At 26.1% G+C, this 20,625-nt stretch overlaps 1 protein-coding gene across 1 annotated transcript; it reads left to right on the forward strand.

Annotated features, from left to right (window-relative positions):
• The first annotated feature begins 160 nt into the window (after positions 1-160).
• Positions 161-15,728, forward strand: LOC135931749 (uncharacterized). Its single transcript, XM_065469037.1, has 5 exons — positions 161-237; positions 286-331; positions 374-477; positions 519-604; positions 15,021-15,728. Exons 1-5 carry the CDS (start codon positions 216-218, stop codon positions 15,468-15,470), a joined length of 708 nt encoding a protein of 235 aa, XP_065325109.1. The 5' UTR covers positions 161-215; the 3' UTR covers positions 15,471-15,728.
• The last annotated feature ends 4,897 nt before the right edge of the window (positions 15,729-20,625 follow it).

Here is a 20,625-nt window from a genome sequence, read left to right on the forward strand (position 1 = left end):
ATTTATTACCCATTTATGCACAAAAAAATGTTTGAAATTTGCGAATATATTTTATTCATATACTAAATATTGATTCTAATAAATTTATGATTTCTATTTTCTAATTATCAAATATTTTCAAAGGCGATTTTTTTTTCAAAATTAAAACTTTTATTTATTAATCCGAGCTTTCTCTGCTCATTTTGTACCAATTCAAATTATAAGCATTATTGAATATGAGCACTACCGAGATTGAAAGTTCTATAACATAACATAAAATAAAACAAAATATTTATTATATGATAGACAACAATGATGAAAATTCTCCAGTAGTAGACAAAGAGGAATCTCAGTATAAGCATTTATAAATTATTTAAACTTGTATATAATTAAGACCAGAACAGAATCATAGAAGTCGCAGTAGATCTCCACACAAAAGGAGCCGATCTGAAAGAAGCAGATCTAACTCTTCTAGTGAATCTCCGCTTAGGCGAAAGAGTATATAAATGATTTGATTAAAATTCTATTAAATTTATCAGGTCTAGAAGGTGATTATATAGAACTTATTGTTGAAGCTTCTGATGTATTGGACACAATGGGGTTTGGAGAGTTTATCACTACTAAAGTAGGCTATATTCCTAAAATAAATTACCTTATTATTTATTAAATTAAATTAATTATTTATGGAAATATTTTAATTTTTATTCATTTTAGTTTTGAATTTTTAGCATAAAATAATAATGCAAAAATAAAGAACTAATTTTTAAATATAATATTAATAAATTCTTTCAGTTTTTCAACCCTTTACAATATTAAGTGGGAAAAGACTCCATTAATTCTCTAATTGAAACTATTTTACTCTAAATTTTAAATTGCTATATAATCTCAGAAAATATTAAAGGGTGAGACTTATAATTTTGTTAAAATATTAAAGATGATAAATATGAAATTTTTAGATTTATTTAAAAAACTATTTTAGAAAAAACATTTATAACAAGAATGATATAAGCATATCATCATTAATAAATAATTAACAATTTAAGCAGTTATAGCACCTTCCCATTAGACTAGTTATAGATTTTATTATCTATATTGAGAATATTCCTTATGTTATACCTTAATTATATATTTATGAGGATTTTCATATATATTTGAATTGGTATTTCCAAAACTAATATTTTGATAAAATAAATAGTTTAAAACAATACAATGCTAATTTTTGTTTTTTCCACGCTTTATTTACCTGATATGTTCCACTATAACAATAATTGTCTTTCTTGGTTTCTTAAAAGGCTCAATTTGGGCCGATTTTTAAAAATGGCTAACTCAATATTTTATCCAGAAAAATATTATGCAAACCCAAAGATTTTGCTCATAGATGGCATATAGGATTGAACATCTATTGGCTAAATCTTGATGCTTAGGTAATGTTTTCCTGGCTATAATGTTAAGTTAGCTTTTTTTAAAAATTGGCTCAAATCCAGCCATTTAATAACGCTAGATTACTGTCAAATAAAGTTATTTTCACTAGCAAAGCAATAAATAAGTCTAAATTTATTGGAACTTTTTATTACATTTATTGTTATATTAATAAAATTTTTGAAAGTTTCAAAACTTAAATTTTAAAAGAAACAAGACATATTAAAATATTCAAAATGTTTGACTGGATGGATATTTATTTTATATTTTTTTTAATATTTGACTCTGAAAGTAGGAAGATGCATTTATTTTTAGAATGCAGGTATTACAATAAATGTATACTTATAATAATATTTATTCCAGAGATGAAGGTCTTTTCAAAGTACTAGATAACATACTCTCTTATCAGGGGTGTATTGTGAAGGGGGCTAAACTTTCTCTGTTATTTTTATGATTTTGAAATCCTCCAAATCAAGATTTTTTAGGCGATCCCAATGTGCAGTTTGATTATGAAATCCAATTGGAGTTCTTTAAAAAAGAATTATTATGAAATTATTGTAGATCGTTTTTTAGAAGATTTACACAAGATAATTATAATATTCTATCATGTTTTAATACATTGTCCCCCCTCCCCTTAAGTCTGATTATTTTATATCTAATAAAATGGCACCATTGGAATCATTATTTAAATGTGGAAACGTTTCATCATGAAAAGAAATAGTCAATAGTGTTAAATTTGAATCCCTTTACTCTTTTATCTTTTCCATATTTTTTTACCACCATGTAGAAAATAGAGAAACAAAAAGTTTTATTTTAATAGATTTTTTAATGTAGGTTCAATTTTAATAACATTTTATCATTTTTTTGAAAATTTAATTTCAATTTTTTAAGAAAAACTGTTTTTTCTTTTTCACATTTCTATTTTTTAACATGCTATTATTATAATTAATTTGAATATTATTGTTTATATATATATCAGAGACCTGCAGAGGTACCATTTGCACGGCCCGGCCCGGTTTTAAATTTTTTAGGCCCGGTACGGATATTTAAAAAAAAATTTTTTACGGCCCGGCCCGGATTTAAAAATTTCAGGCCCGGCTCGGAATTTTTTAATATTATATTCGACCTGGTATATACAAAAATTCACCTATGAGGTATTTTACCATATTTTTCAGCGAGTATTATTGCTTATTATTTAAAAAATGCATGTAAAAAGCTAATATTTTGAGAATATTATATTGAATTTATAAAAATTATAAAACTGTTATTTATAAAAATGGATATTTTGAGCATATACTATATTTTATATTGCATTTATAAAAATAAAACTAATATTCATAAAAATGGTAATAATATTTGTCATATACTATATTTTATATTACATTTAAAAAAAACAAACTAATATTTAATTTATAAAAATGGGAAATATTTTGAGAATATAATATATTGTATTTAATTTATAAAATAAAATAAATCGCTATTAAAAAAAATGCATGTATAATAAATAGTATTTTGAAAATATAATCTAATTGCACAATATTAATATAATTTATTTTATAATATAAATTTTTAACAAAAGAAGATAATTGTATTATATAATATTGTAAAAAAAAATAATGAAAAATGTTGGATTAAAAACTTTCATGACTCAAGGTAAATATAATAAATGCAATAAATATTTGACAGTTTGCAAAGTAAAAAACCAGCATGATTGACGAAACCCTATACTCAAGAAAGATATTAAAAATTCACAAATTATCACGAAGAAAGAAAAGCATATCTACCTTTTCAGGTTGAAGATTATTTCTTCAAGAATTCTCCCAGTAGTGGAAAAATTCTGCTCACAGCTTGCACTTAAAGTAGGAATTGCCAATTTTGCTAAAATTGGAAATTCGCTTTGATGAGCCGCCCACCACTCTAACAAATTATCCACCTTAAATGTTTTATCTATTATTTATGTAATTATAATATTCATCATCGGGTATTGACATATTACCAGAATTACCATCGCCCCATTTGTCATAAAACGATTCAGTTTGTTTAACAACAGTCGTAATTTGACTGGTCGATGGTATTTCATTTACTTCCTGAGCCTCTTGTAATTTAATATAATCTTTTATATAGTTTTCCGTCATTTTGCGATCTGTCCCTGACTACATACGTAATTGCTTGAATTTGGGACAGAGAAAAAGAGAAATAAAATGATACTAGTGTAAAACAAATTTTTCAATTAAAAAATGCTTTATATTAAGTAAAATCAATTACAAACTTTAAGAAGTGATAATCCTTTATTTGATTGTTTTGGTAAAATATATTCTAAAAATTTAGATATGAATTATAAATAATATATTAATAATACTTGAATATTGGGGCTTATTTAAGATATTCCTTTATTTGATTATTTTGGTAAAATATGTTGTAAAAATTTAGATATGAATTATAAAAAAATATATTAATACTTTGAATAAATTTGCAGGAAATTAATAATTAGATCGATCTGTGGATTGTTAGGTAGAGTTAACCATCACCCAATATTATATTAATCATAACTATAATATAATATAATCTTATAACCATTAACTCATAATGTAAAAATTTTTATAAAAAATATTAAGGCCCGGCCCGGGTTTATCAATCTTAAGCCCAGCCCGGATATATTAAAAAAAAATTTTTTAGGCCAGGCCCGACCCGGATATGTTTAAAAAAAATATTTTTTAGGCCCGGCCCGGGTATATTTAAAAAATTTAAAATCCGGGTTTAGGGCCGGGCCTGCAGGTCTCTGATATATATTATACATCCTGATTAAGTGTAAATGTCAGGAAGGTTATATCGATTTAACATTTTATATCTTTTAATTGTCATAATGATGACAATAATAAAATCGTGCAAATTCTATATATTTTCTAATAAATAATAAATAATATACTTAATAGACGATATTTCTCAGGCATAATTTCGAATATCTATAATAAATTACCTCAAGAATCAGATGGAGATTTATATAATTCTTAAACATACTATTATATAGACAAGGAATTTAGACGACTACAATACAAAGAGCCCTTCATGTTGATGAGGTAATTTATACTTATAGATAGTATTGTTAAAGGATCTAGATCAAAAGATCGACGATCATGGATTGATCACAAATTTGACAATTTTCCCGGATTTATGCTCTTGTCTTTTAGGATCGTGATCGAGATCATTTTGTTTAATATACGATCTCAATCCTTTTAAAAATTAATTTTTTACTTAAAAAGCAATAAATAAAATTTAAATTTTTTTAAATTAAATTTAAATATAATTTTTTTTAAAAATATCGATCTACATCATATATCATCCCCAGCCATATTTTATATTTCACAAATTTTATCGAGAACATTTACGAGATTTACCTACAAGTTTTATTTATAATTTAATTATATAAATAAATTCTAGGTTTTAATAATGTCCAATATAAATTAATAAGATAATACATCTACTTTTGATGTGACATAGTGATAATTTTTTACTTTTTCATAAGCTACGTAAGTATTTTAATTTATATGAAACTGATGAAGTAACTAAATCATTATAATTGCGACATGCTCTTTATGCAAGAAGAACATATTCTTCAAAGGTTAGTTAGTTCAAGCCTCAAAAGGCATTTAGAAGTAAAATTACTTCTTTTAATTTTTTATTTGCTAATCTTAATGTCAACATATTAATTAATACATACTTTATTTTTCTTTTATAAAGAGAAAGCATAATGAATTTTAAAATGACATTGCCAAACAACAAAGGGCCATCGATAAAAAATCGTAGGCTGGTTGTATATGTTCACATTAGATAACAAACAAAATTTTAGCGCATTAGCAACTATATTAGCGGAGATAATCGGGGTTAAAGGTCCAAAAAACGTCTTTTTTTGCTTTTTACTGATGTTTAATAATTAGTTTTTAATTTAAAACTAAATATGATCAAATATCAATAGCTAAGTTAATAATTGATAATTATGGCAAAAACATCAAAATTAATTTTTTTTAAAATATGGGTCATCTTATGGTCAGTTGAAAATTTGAAATTAATATTTCGAAATGAATATGATCTGATCTCCAAATTTTAATTTTCTTACGAAATATTATCCGTTTACTATTTTTTTAATAATTTCTTTAGCAATTAGCATGGCTGGATATTTATTTTAAAAAATATTACCATTTTTATACTTTAAAAAAAATAGATGGCGTTATATAAGTTTTATTATGTTAAAATTCGTTTTTTTTGTTGATTAAAAATATTTTAATATATATATATCATATAAATTAATTAAATCTTACTTCATCTAAAGGAATACAAAGCCTGGCTAGCTTGTGAGATTTCTTCAGGAGATAATATATATGTTCTAGAAGGATTGACCAGCAAAAGAATATGAGATTTAGGTAACACTAAAGTATCATCTTTCAGGGGAAATTTAAATGAGGCTGAAGGTCCACAAGGGTGTAAAAATCGGATTTTTACTTCTTCATTTGTATCATATTTATCGATTATATATCATAACCACCATTTATCATCATATACACATGTTACATATCCATTAATATTTTTAAATATAATTTTTTCATTTAAAAACGAAACTTGTTTTATATTATATTTTTTAGAATTTGAATATATTTTGGTTTTTAGTCTATTTTGATCAATGGGAATAACCCCGTGAATTTTTAGGGTCCCATGTATGGGCAGCGCAAAATTAAATCTTTTACGAAGGGCTAATTCCCCTTTGATATATTCTTGATTGGATATATATTCAAATTGAATTCCATTAATATTTTCTTTAGCATAATTATATAATTCTAATGGGGTTAGGATTTGATTTTTATTTGGCCTTTGAAGACTAGCTCTGGCAACTAATCTTTTGACAGTTCCTCTACCGTCACATGCATTTTTGCCGTGAGCAGTAGCAAAGAAATGCCATTCGGCAGGAATATTAAAATCGTATTTATGAAAGCATATGTTCGGAAAATTTTTGTGATTCTTGTATTGAGACGCGGCTCCATCTGAAAAATATATTATTTTTTCTGGTTTAGAATTAAATTTGGCTGTTAAGAAATTAATAAAAATTTTTTGGTAAAGGTGGACTGCACTAGTATTATGGTTTAATGATTCGGATATAACAAAATTTATATTTTTTAAATCTTCTCCAGATTTATAATATGCTACAAATGGATGTATAGTGGCCTGCACGTTATTCCAATGAAATCCCTGATCTTCATCTTGTAAAATGAAGGAATTATTTTCAGAATAATCTAGAATTGTTAAAAATTCCCCATCTTTTAAATTTTCTTTGGAATTCTTCAAAAATAAACTTTGTTGTTTAGCTATAAACGAGTAACGCAGTAAAATTTGAACTTTTTCTAATAAATAATCGATGAAATCATCAACGGACTTTATAATAGTTTCAAGATTTGTTCTATCCACCGTGATCCATTGTTTAAACGTGACATATTCTATACGTTTTCTCTGAAACAATTGGTATAATTGTCCCTTAAGAGATTCTATACCAGGGCATTGATCACAATTTGTTAAATAACATTTTGGCTGAGATGGATTACAAATAATTTGTGCCAAAAGATAGTTGTAAGAATTTATACAGTAATCTTCTGCTGTAATTTCAGCTATTACATTTGTCATTAATTTCACATTCTGATGAATAGCCCAGATACAAACAGTGTGTGTGCCACTAGCTCCAACTAAAATACAGTTTTTTGGTCTAAGTTTGGCAAATTTAGAGAATCCAATTGATATATTTGGGTATTCTTCCTTAAACATCTTGAATATTTCTTTAAGATTATTTAATATAAGTCTTTTTTGAACTGGTTCTTTCTCGCCTTTAACAGATACACAATCTTTTATTCCAGGCATGAGTCGGCTTATTTCATCAGAACTATAAAAATCCTTGACGAGTTTAAATGTTTTTTTCGTTTAGTGTCTTTCCTACCTTATGTTTTGGGAATGAAAGAATTCCACTTTCTTTTACCACCATTTTAGATTTTCTTGCTATGTATGATGTTACGTTGAATTCCTTTTGAATTTTATTTACACTCCATCTTTGAGGCAAAATTGTAAGAATTTGATATTGTTGATTTTTTGATAATTTATCAAAGTTATCCTTTAATATAATAAGAATTTCCTCTTTCATTGGACTATCAATCTCGGAATCAGATATTTCTAAAACCTTACTCTTTATTGCTTTTTCAATCTTTTGAATTTTATTTTTAGGATATTTTTTCTCCATTAAACTCTTCTAATTGGTAATTCTCCAATATTGTGTAATGTTTCATTAATCGATTCAAAGGCATCCTGATTATGGGTTATTGGGGATATAAATTCTTCGGGAATGTGTGGACCAATTTTACTTAACTGGTATCGGCACGAATTACATATTTTTTGTTGAAGATATAAATCATTATTTATATTAAGCATCCATGGAAGAACTGATCTTAAATTTTTTTTAAAATTTTTTTGTTTTGGTTTATTCAGTGGATTGCAACACTTTAGCTTATCTTTTAAAGGTTTCATTTAGAAAAATTTATTTATTTTTAACGACAAGTAAAAATATAAAAAATTAGTTATTTTTCAATTAGAAAAATGTAAAAGAAATGAATCGGTGTTTGTGAAAAAGAAATCAATTTGTATTTTTAGCAACTGTGATTTATCGATTAAATTCGCTAATTGATTTTGCTAATCAGTTTATTTTTAATAATTTTAATCAATTAGAAAAATGTAAAAGAAATGAATTGGTGTTTGTGAAAAAGAAATCAATTTGTATTTTTAGCAACTGTGATTTATCGATTAAATTCGCTAATTAATTTTGCTAATCAGTTTATTTTTAATAATTTTAAGAAAAGATAAAAACAGCTGACTTACTTTTATAAATTTTTTCAGTGTTAAACATATGCTCAAAATTCAAAGACTTTGATCAAAAATTTTATAGAGAATGCTCAAATTCATTGATACCCAAAATTTTATAACTAGTTAATTTTTTGTTATTTATATTGCTTAAAATTTTTTTAAAAATCTTTGAAATTTTCTGGTTAATGACAATTTCATAACATTCTTGGTCTTGATGGGTATGACTTAGTCTGGGGGGGGGAATGGGGGGTAGGCCGGGTAATTAAGTGATTTTCGATTTTTCCCTTTATAATTTTCATGCACTCCTTTAATCCTGCTTTTTTGTTCGCATGCTAATCGGATTTTTTAATTATTTTTAATTTACATTGAAATAAAATTATTAAAATTTTTTATCCTGCGAATATCTCAGGGGAATAAGGTTTACAAAGTTATATAATCGAATTTTATGATAATTATACATTAAAATATTTTTAATCCATATTAAAACTATTATATATAGCGCCCTCTATTTTTTTTAAAGTATAAAAATAGCAATATTTTTTTAAATAAATATCCAGCCATGCTAATTGTTGAAGAAATTATTAAAAAATAGTAAAAGGATAATATTTCTTTAAAAAATTTAAAATTGGAGATCATATTTATTTCGAAATATTAATTTCAAATTTTCAACTGACCATAAGATGACCCATATTTTATAAAAAATTAATTTTGATGTTTTTGCCATAATTATCAATTATTAACTTAGCTATTGATATTTGATCATATTTAGTTTTAAATTCAAAACTAATTATTTAACATCAATAAAAAGCAAAAAAAGACGTTTTTTGAACAATATAATTGCTAATGCGCTAAAATTTCGTTTATGATCTAATGGGAACATATATAACCAGTCTACAGCTTTTTATTAAATTGAAAGGGGTCGGCTGAAAATCTTGATTTTTTTGCTCATTTGACATGGAATGACCCCAAAACTAATAAATCTCCAAATCCAAAGTGTGCAAATCCAAACAAACAAAAATTAAATTTTTATAATCTAAACATGCCAGCATATCACAAAAAACAGCTGTAAAGGTTATAACGGAATTTATTATTGACGACTTCTAACCACTGTCATTGGTTGATGATCCTTCATTTGAGAAAATGATTAAAACATTTTCTCCAACTTCAAAAATAATGTGTCGTCAAGCACTGGGCAACAAAATATCTATTGCGTTTACAGATATGACCACAAATCTTATAAGAGATTTGTCGGAAATTTCATATGTATGCACCACTACTGATTGTTAGAGTGGTCATTAAAGGTGTATTATATTTATATTAATTTTATAATGGTTTTAGGGCTTTTATCGAAGTTATTACCCATTGGTTTGACCATTAAGCATCAAGAATAGATCAGTAAGCTTTGGCACTGAGGCAATTAATTGGAAAGCAAACGTGGATATTAGCAAAACCTATAAAATTAATAATAAGGTTGGTGACCGACAATGGCATCAACTTTGTCAAGGCTTTTAAATGATATTTATATTTTAAAATTATTTAAAGTAAATGATATATTTTTTCTAGAGTTTTTGGAAAAATAAAGAAGATAGGATTTGGAATTAATAAATTTGGATGACATATTATCTATTATTAATCCAAATAATCCTACTTACCAAAACATCAACGTTGTTTTTGTCATAATCTGAACCTTATTGCAACTACAGATGCGGAGAAGGCAGAAAATGATATCAATTTTAAGCGAATATCATCAACATTTGCTAAATATTTTGCTTTAATTGACAAACAAAATATGTCCCCTAAAATGGCTGATATTCTATTGGAGAAATTGGGAATATCTTATAACTCCCAGCAAGACTCGATGGAACTCCTACTTCCAGGCAATAAAATTAATAGCCAAGATGCTCTCTGAAAAGATTTCAGAAATAGAAGAAGTTTGTGATCAAATTGGATTCACAATGTTTAGGCAAGAGGAATGTTTCTTATTAAAGAATATGCACCAGTAATACAATAATATTTTTATTTAAATAACTATGATTTATGGAACCATTGGCAACATTAAATATCTTCTAAAGGTAGGATAATATGGGCTAGGGATATCTAACCCCAGTTTTAACCATTTTGATAGATTAATTAAGGAAATTTAGCTACTTGTGGTATTGACAACCCCTTGTAAAGTGTGTTCTTTAGAGATATTGATAGAAGGTAATAAATTTTTATGCATTTATGTTATATTGATAGATATTAGAGATCTGAAAAATTTATTAAAAAAATTCCAATCTTGGCAAATTTAGTAAAATATTTTTAATGGCCCAGTACAGGCATAAATAGTTTAATAGATTTTTTGAATTTTGAGCTAATATTTTGATATTCTTTGAAAATATATTACAATTATGCTTTTTTCTTTATATATTATGTCTAAATATAATATTAAATTTAATCATTATGATATGACCCAAATATAAATACCATACAGATATAGGCCAAACCTGATTGATTTATATGAATGAACATTTATTTAATAATAAATTAATTATCATTTCTTAATATAGATTTCATTTACTGTATGGTGTCAGTAATATTAGCAGCAATCATTCACCCAAAATTTAAGCTAAATTGGCCTTACTTTAATTTGCCACAAAATCTGTTGGTAAAAGAAAGGTTAAGCCCCTTTAGAAAATTTACCGGATCAACCACATGCAAATGCTTCTAATGAATGTGTGGATGAAATATATACCTTTTTGGGAAAAATTCTTCATAAAATACCCATTCCATTAATAATTTTTTTAAATCAAATGCTGATTCAATTAATATTTTACTTATGTGAATTTTAAAAAATTTATTTAATAAAGCTAAACATATACTTAGACCTGTGCGCCGATGTCTCAATCAACGGCGGCAGTTTTTTAAATTTTTTATCGGCGTTCGGCGAGGCGGCGATTTCGCCGCCGTCTACTAAATTGGCGGCGGCGGCGCAATATTTATTTTAAAATTTTTTTAATGAATTTAATTTATAAATCAATTTATTTTTTAATGAATTTAATTTATAAATTAATGTATTACATTTTTTATAATTTATTTGGGCGATCTTTTCTAATAAATTGTTAACATAGTTTAATTGATCTTAAATTATTTCCTGTCTCACTCCAATTTAAATTTATGTATTTTCTCATTCTCAGAAATTGCATTTTTACTCAGATCAGAGTCACATCAACAACACATTTAAGAAATATTATATTGATTTTTATTATAATTAAAATAAATTTGGAATGCAAGCAAAATATAAAGTATGAAATATAATAAGTCAGAATTCAGATTTAGCAAAAATATAATTCATGAATAAATAGTATTTTATCAAGATTTGTGGGACATAAAGAAGTCCTTTTAACATTGAGTATTAAACCAGCAATGGGAAAAAATCTTTCGCTGTGCAGGTATACAATGAACCTTCCTAGCTAAATTAGCAAGCATAGGAAGTTCCAGTCACTTTTTCTTCCAAAATATTAATGCTTCCTCTTCTGGGATATTATTTTGGCTGAGCAAAATCAGTCTTGTTCTAGATTACTAATATTGTTATAATGGTTTGGAAGGGAATGTTTACGAGCTAATTTAGCTATATAAGAGCTTGATGTTTGACCATTATCCTCAACTTGAATTTCACTTTGTGCATTTCTATCATGCTCTATAAGTTTTAAATGTCGAAAAATTGCAATGATGTAGAATTCGAATTTAAATATTCTGAAACAACTTTATAATTTTGAAATTTGGGATCAAGTAGAGTTGCTAATATTTAATGTTTAAAATATAATTTTATTAATAAAAATATAAAATAACTTGAAGTTCAGTAATGGGAAACCTATGGTCAAACTTTTTTTTGATATTTTCTTACATATAATATCTGAGCAATCGGATCAATTGATTTGTATATGAGCTTCTATTTCACTGCAAAATAATAACCTTAAGTTTATTGTCGATCCTTTTTGGGAGGAAAGAAATTCGATCGACTCTCGGAATGGATTTAATACTGCGTAAAGCTCATCAATCATATCCTATTCATTATTAAAGAGTTTTAAAGATTGTTTTCCTATTTTATTTAGAACATTATTTATAGGAATTTTGTTTACACTGCGAACACTTTCTAGCATAATATGCTATGCCAGCGGGTAGGGCAATTTAATTTTAAAGTTTTTGCATTAATTAGATTGATCAAAATGGTCATCAAGGTTTGGATCAGATTCATCAATATCCAAGATATTACTTGTCTCATAAATTAACTGCAGACATTTACGATGTTCAGCCTTAATTTCACATTCCAAATCAGCTACTCGATATCTGAGGGCTGAAATAATTTCTCTAATTTTTTTAATGAGAATATCAATTTTGATAACTTTTTTTATGCCATCAACTGTAACCAAATTATGAAGTCCATGCCCTAAGCATAAATGATGCTCATAATCTGCTAATCTGACGCTTCTTTTGATATTGGCCCCATCATCAGTTACCATTTGTATTATTTTGGCTTTTAAATGGAACTCCTCATCAATACCATCAATCTCAGATAATATTGTTCCCCAGTATGCTTTTGAGTCACATTTCTAGTTGCTAAGGTAAAATATTTTAAATCAAAATTTCATCTAAATGATGAAGACTAAATGTGATATATTTCGACGCTTGAAATGATCGGTCCATAAATCAAAAGTGATAGAACAAAATTTTGGTCCAGAATCAATCAGATTTAAAACATGGCCATTTATAGATAAATAAACATCTTCTAGTACCCCGACTAATGGTTGTCCTATTTAGCAATTCTCACGAGGAATCAATTATCTTATATTTCTATTTTATAGGCAATTTATTTTTTAATAATCATTTTATATAAATTTTATACCTTTAGAAAATCTGTCATTCCTTTATTGTTTATAGAATCAAATGGCATTAAATCTAAGCAGCACATCGAAACATAATTTCGCCCTATTAGATTTCATGTTTATTTTAAACATTAAAGATATTTAAAATACATCAAAATAATTAGAGCTGAAATGAAACAAATTATAAATTAGATTTAGTTTTAACTATCAAAATAAAGCTTTACATAATTAATTTAATAAATTATATATTAAGTTTATACTTTATATTGATATTTCAAAATAATTAGAGCTGGAATGATACAAATTATAAATTTGATTTAGTTTTAACTTTCTAAAATAAAGTTTTAAATAATTTATTTAATAAATTATATATTAAGTAATAATTTAAAAAGATATTTAAAAAACATCAAAATAATTAGAACTGGAATGAAACAAATTATAAATGTAGTTTTAACTTTCAAAATAAAGTTTTACATAATTAATTTAATAAATTATATATTAAGTTTATACATTAAAAAGACATTTAAAAAACATAATAATTATAGTTGGAATGAAACAAATTATGAATTTGAAGTAGTAACTTTCAAAATAAAGTTTTACATAATTAATTTAATAAATTATATATTAAGTTTATATATTAAAAAGGTCTCAAAATAGAGCTGGCAATTTCAAAAAAAAGATTAATGAAATTAATAAAATTTTAAATGAATAATAATAAACAATAATACTAACCTAAGAGCCATTTTTTATCTTTTATATTGTTGCTGCTTGGTGTTGGCTTTAAAAACATTTTTAGACTTTGAGTGGATTTATTATTATTCATTTTTTCTGATAGTTTGTGATAATTAATTAAGTGCTGAGATAGATTACTTTTACTTATATTTTTACTAAAACATTTTATTTCATAACTAAAATATAAAAAATATATAAATATAAGTCTAAAAAAAATTACTGTGAAAATGAATTATGTTTATTCGATTCTTCCTCATCTTTTTCGCCAATTTTAAACAAGGTTCATAATAAATATAATCAGGCATTATTGTGCTTTTCTTATTTTCATTCTTCGAAATAAGATTTCCAAAGTACCTCCAGACATAACTTGATTTATGATTAGTAGAGAGTTATTATTTCATAAGTGTATAAGGGTGGTTTAAAATGCGGAAGTCCATTAAAAAAATTAATATGAATTGTTTGTGGAAATGATGTATGAATGAATGTAAATGATATACACTAGTCTATTATATATAGCAATAGAATACAATTCATATTTTAATTTTATTAATGTTAGTATTCAAATTAAAATAATAATAATTTAATATATAAATATAATTAATATGCTTTCTAAAAATTAAACACGCCGCGCCGCCGCCATAATAAAAATCGGCGGCTTTTCCGGCGTGAATAAAAATACCGGCGGTGTACAGATCTACCTATATTTAATGAAAGACATGGATGTTTAAATGATAATAACTTAGAAAATATTTAATACTAATTTTAATTATAAATAAATGTATATCTAATTGTTATATGATATTATTCAATTACATAAATTTACACCATATTTAATTTATTTTTATATTAGTTAATTTTGCATCGATCAAAATTTCCTTCAGAAATTTAAATGAGAAAAGGATCGTGATCGCGTTTTTTTTTTAAAAAAATTCCCTGGATTTCTATCCTTTTTTTTGAAAAGATCGTGAAGGATTTTCGATCTTTTTAAAATCGATTAACAATTTGTCATGTTGTATCCTTTTGCAATATGGAAGTGACTACTCTAGACCTAATTAGTTATGAAAAAGGACGCAAATTAAAAAGTATTATATCAAATTTATTTTTACCTTACAACATAACATATTTATATTTTTACAGAATAACCACAAATTCGGCACAGGCTCAGCCAGTTTTGCTGACATAGATCCTAGCAAGGTAACGGATCGATCTTCACCAACCCCATCTTTTCCTTTTCGGGGTGGTTCGGGTGGTCGAAGGTCGTATGGAAATTCTAATCATCGAGATGATGGTGGTAGACGTGGATCTTATGGGGGTGGGAGAGGTGGGGGCTCCAGGAGAGGCGGCTCATTTAATAGAAGAGACGGAGGTGGTGGAGGTGAACGGGGTCGAGGAGGTAGACCACAACCTGCCTTTCCCTCTTACCGGAATGAGGGAGGTTCATCTGGGGGAGACAGACGCTGGCCACCCTCTTCTTATGATTCTAGAGGTGGGGGTGGCGGAAGAGGCCCATCTGCTCATTATCCACCCCCTCCACCCCATAGAAGCAGCGATCACAAAAATGGTGGGGGCGGAGGTCGTAAATGGTAATTATCTTAGTTCAATTATATGTGATAGAAGATTTTAATTATAATTTTGTATATAGTCAAGAAAATATATTATTTTGAAATTGCCCATTCATTTTATATTATTTTCCAATTAGATATTCAATATTATATCTTTTTTAGTCTGAAAATATATAATAATTTTGAATACAGATACTTTATATATTAAAAAGTATATGCCGTTTATTTGTTTCATAATTTGTAAATGTAAATATAAAGTAATTTTAATATCTTATTATATTTGTACAAATAGTTCATATTAAATTTTTTTTAAAATAATAATATAAAGGCGTTATAAAGATCAATTATATATTTAGAATGGCATTGATAAAGAAACAAAAGCTCAAAAGTAATTAAAATAATATATAACTACTACCTAGTACCTGTTCGACGGTATCTCACTTAGCAGAGACGGATTTAAAAAATTGCATTGGCTTTCCTCTGCACCCTGGCTTTGCAGGCCCCCTTCTTCATCACCCTGGTTTTACGGCCCCAATAGCCACCATATATTATAACACTGCCTGATTATTTTAAGGTTCTAATCGATTTTTTAGCAAAGCACTTTTATAAACACCAAACTCTCCTTGATAGACAATTTTTTTATAAAATTTTTAGATATACTTAAATTATGGCAAATTCATTTTTTTAACTGTAAATTTTTTGAAAACTCAAAGATGTGGAGATAAAATCTTTTATACAATTTTAATAGAATAAGATTGAGAAAATGACTGTTTTGCATTATAAATACTAGGGCTGTGCCGATCCACATATTTTTCACCAATCTGATATTTTTCGATATTAGTTCAAATCCGATACCGATCTGATATTTATACTGATTTTTCACCTCCCCCCTTTGATCCAAATGTAATTAAGAAGTCAATATTTTTTATGCAAAAAATCGAATTATCCATTTAATTTAATTTTTTTATTTCTACAAAAGACTAATTAAAAAAAATATTATAATAATGTAAAATAAATATACATAACATAAAATAACAAAAAAAAGAAAAGTAAAAAGATTGGATTGGGGTTTTGAGAGGTATCGAATCGGTGCCGATCTGATCCGATATTTGATATTGACCCTAATAATACCTAAAAATTTAATAAATTTTAACAAATGTTGCTTGTGTGTATTTTGTAGTTAGTGTTAAAAAAATCTAGTTTTTACCACTGGAGTCATAAAATACGACGTTAGATTTAGCGGCAGGTGCATGTGTATTTTATAGTAGTGAGAAAGGAGCTGCTTTAGGTTATATTTACATGAGTAAAACTATAAATAGCTAAAATAAAATATGATTAAATTTCAAAATTTTAACAAGATGCATGTTTAAGAACCCTATACAAAATGTTAAACCCTGAAAAAAATCACCCCTATCCAAGTGGATTATGGATAGAATTAGGCCTCCAGAAAATAGAATAATGAATAATTGGATTTTTTAAAAATAACTTATATTTTCAGATATTTTATTTAGTATATAAATTTTTTTTTACATCTTACCGCAAAATTTATAACGTACGTAAAAATAAAGTCAACATTCTATTTTTGGTAATCAATGTCCATAAATATAGACAATTGAATAATTTTTCAATTTACATTTTGGTTTTAGTAGATATTAAATAAGAAATTACTATCAGGCAAAAAACTAATAAAAATTTTTAAAAATATTATTTGATTTTAATTTTTTATTTGGATATTTTCATATAATTCTTGATAAGCCTTAAAATGAAAAGGGGTATTTTTATCCAACCTTAATTTTTTACAGACAAAGGGAGTGTTATTGGTTAGGATGGATAAAGGTGACGGTAAAGTATGATTAACTTATATAGAAAATTTGGTAACGACTATTTTTTAAAATCAATTTCTTACTATGAATTTAGCTCTCCTTATCCTGGGTGGGTCTATTTATCGCTCGGCTAACCACATAATAAATCATTTATTACTAAATATCGCTCGGCTAGTAAATGTCGCTCGACAAACCACATGATAAATTATTTATTACTAAATATCGCTCGGCTAACCACATAATATATCATTTATTACTAAATATCGCTCGATTGGGAAATGTGGCTCGGTTAACCACATAATAAATCATTTATTATTTAAATTATGCTCGGCTAATTACATAATAAATTTTTTATTACTAAATATCGCTCGGCTTATATTTATGTATTAAATTTCCAAACATTTTCCAGTGGGTTTTCACTTTCCCTAATATTAATTGAGAATTAATTAGTTTATAAATAAGATAAAGGTTTGGACAGGTGTAAAAAATTATCTATTAGATATTTTAGCTTCAATACTTTTATAAAATTAAAATTGCTCATTTATTTATTAAAATAAAAGAAATAATATTCTATTCGCTAGATGGCGTCTTTAAATTTTTTATTATAAAATTTAAAAATAATATTTTTGAATGTGTTTAATAAATTTCGCCATATTCTATTAAATATTTTTAATTTTTTTATTATAAAATATAAAAAATTATTTTTGAATGTGTTTAATAAATATCGCCATATTCTATTAAATATTTTTAATTTTTTTATTATAAAATATAAAAATAATATTTTTGAATGCGCTTAATAAATTTTGCCTTATTGTATTAAGAAATTATATAGGATAATCATAATTATCCAATATTTCTAGAATATCGAATATATTTCATCAATATATATCAGAGTTGTAAACCCCCCTCTAAAAAAATGGGTTCGGGTGAGAGTTCAGTGAAAAATCTCTGAATCCGGTTCAGGGTAGTATAGTTAAATAGTCGAGTTTTATTGACCCTGAACTCGAGCCGTAGTCGTAAAAAACGGCTCAGACTAGTGCGGCTCAATAAGCCGCTTGAGCCGATTCTATATTTAAAAATATTTTATATATTATCAAATTTATAAAGAATTATACAAACTATTATTTTATATATATGATCCCCAGAGTTGTTAAAATACATTTTTTAAATGGATCTAGATGCAAATACACCCATTTTTAAGTTTTAAATTAAATATAGGGGAAAATAAATCCTTGAAAAAAACCGGAAAAAAATTCCCAAATAATTTTTGTATTTTCAAAAATAATTCTGCCGCTAAAATAACGGAAATATTTCTAAAAAATTATATTCAGTATTTTCTGAAAGTTGAGTATTTATTCTCGACGTTTGAGGATTTTTTTTAGCATTATTTCTGTTTTAATTCTAAGCGATATAGGGCAATCTCAAAATATGAGAATTGATAAATCGGTTGGTAGCTTTGATACTTTATAATTTTGTAGATAACATAAAAAGTATAGATTTGTGACATCTTGGAAAGAAAACATGATAGATTTTTATAGAAATAGATGAAAATTATGATTTCAACTTTTGAAAAAAAAGATGGAAACAAATAATATTTTTATTATTTAATTTCTTTTGGGGAAAAAAAGGAAAGGGAGGGAAATACAATTGAAAGTTATGCTATTATGAGAAAAAAAAATATGTAAAAACGGAAGTTATTAATATTAAAAAAAATAAAACTCAAATTTTAAGATGCCAGCCAGGCGGCAAAAGGATTCAAAAAGTATTAATAGTTAAAAATTAAAATAACATAATATCAATCACAATTCACTTCAAAATAATCATTTATTACACATCATAAATTTTTTTTTCGAATACATATTCACAATCACAATTCACTTCAAAATATAATCATTTATTTATTACATATCAATTTTTTTTCGAATTCATATTCACAATGGAGGATGCTATATTAAGGTTAATATTCATTTACTCTTCATATTTTCTTTACCTATGAAATGATTCACAAAATATAGTCAATTATTTTATTATGGTTTTTACTTTTTATTCAAATAAAGATACATAGGTTGTTACATGCTGTGACCCTATTAAAAAAGGGTTCGAGTTTATTTGCAAAAAATATCTGAACCAGGTTGGGATTCAGGTTCGGTGCCCAGAAAAAACTTAATTTAGTTAAAATAACAGATACAAATTTTTTATTAAAATTAATCTTATATTTAGTTTAAGAATTCACCGTAAAAATATTTATCATTTGGAGTTCTGGTGACCATCATTTAAAAAAACAATATGGAACTATATAATATCATTCTAGGGCCATAATTTAATAAAATTTGACAAATCGCTGTTTTTATTAGGAAATTAGACTGGTAGGGTAGTTTTTGAATTGTTTTAAAAAATATTAATTTTACCCAATGTTGTGTGCCGACTCTGAATATTCGCACAAGGGTTCAGACAGCACTCACATTTTCATACATCCAAATTGGAAATCAAAGATTTTGGCAATTTTATTTGATATCAGGAAATTTTATTTAGTCAATTTTAATAAAACCTTGATATGGTTGCATTTTATAAAAATCTTATTTGATTTAGGGTTATCTTCGTTCTTTTTATTTACTCAAGATTCATCACTTGAAAAAAAATTAATTTTTTCTATTTTTGCAGATTAAAAAGAGATCCAGCTATGGCCTTAATAGAAAAAAATAAATTAAGAGAGCCACAACCAATAACGTTAAGTGAAAAAATTATACAAATGGCGCAATCTCCAATCTTAGAAAATTATATTCCGCAGGAAATTGAATCTGATGGTAATTGCTTTTACCGGGCGGTTTCAATGTCGTTATATAAACCACAAACACTCATATTTTTTTAAGACTGATAACGGCAATAGAAATAATTATAAATCCTCAATATTATGATAAAAACCATCCTGATTTTTTCCAAAACTATAAAATTAATCCAAATATATGGGTGAATGAAGTATTATGAGATACTCGATTCGGCTCTAAATATAAATGTTTGGGCTGAGCAAATTCATATATGCGCATTAAGTGCTGCTCTTGGCAAACCAATGCCCATCAAATTCATTAAAGGCTTTTACCGATATCCTTTATGGCAGGGGTGTAAGCCAGAGTTTAAAGCCTCATATTTTAATCATGTGGACATCTACCATATGTCCAAATGATATATTTAATATTAGAATCAATCACTTTGTATCTCTCATACCAAATAATTATATTAATACATTAACAAAAAAACCCCAACTGTCCAACAATATCATAAAAGATTTATCATTTTCGATAGAAAATATTCTAAAAAACCATGTAGCGAAGATATCCGATTAAAATCTTTACCTTTTTT

The sequence above is a fragment of the Gordionus sp. m RMFG-2023 genome, chromosome 1 (genome assembly GCF_954871325.1).
Source record: "Gordionus sp. m RMFG-2023 chromosome 1, tfGorSpeb1-WG-v2, whole genome shotgun sequence".
Taxonomy (NCBI): domain Eukaryota; kingdom Metazoa; phylum Nematomorpha; class Gordioida; order Chordodea; family Parachordodidae; genus Gordionus; species Gordionus sp. m RMFG-2023.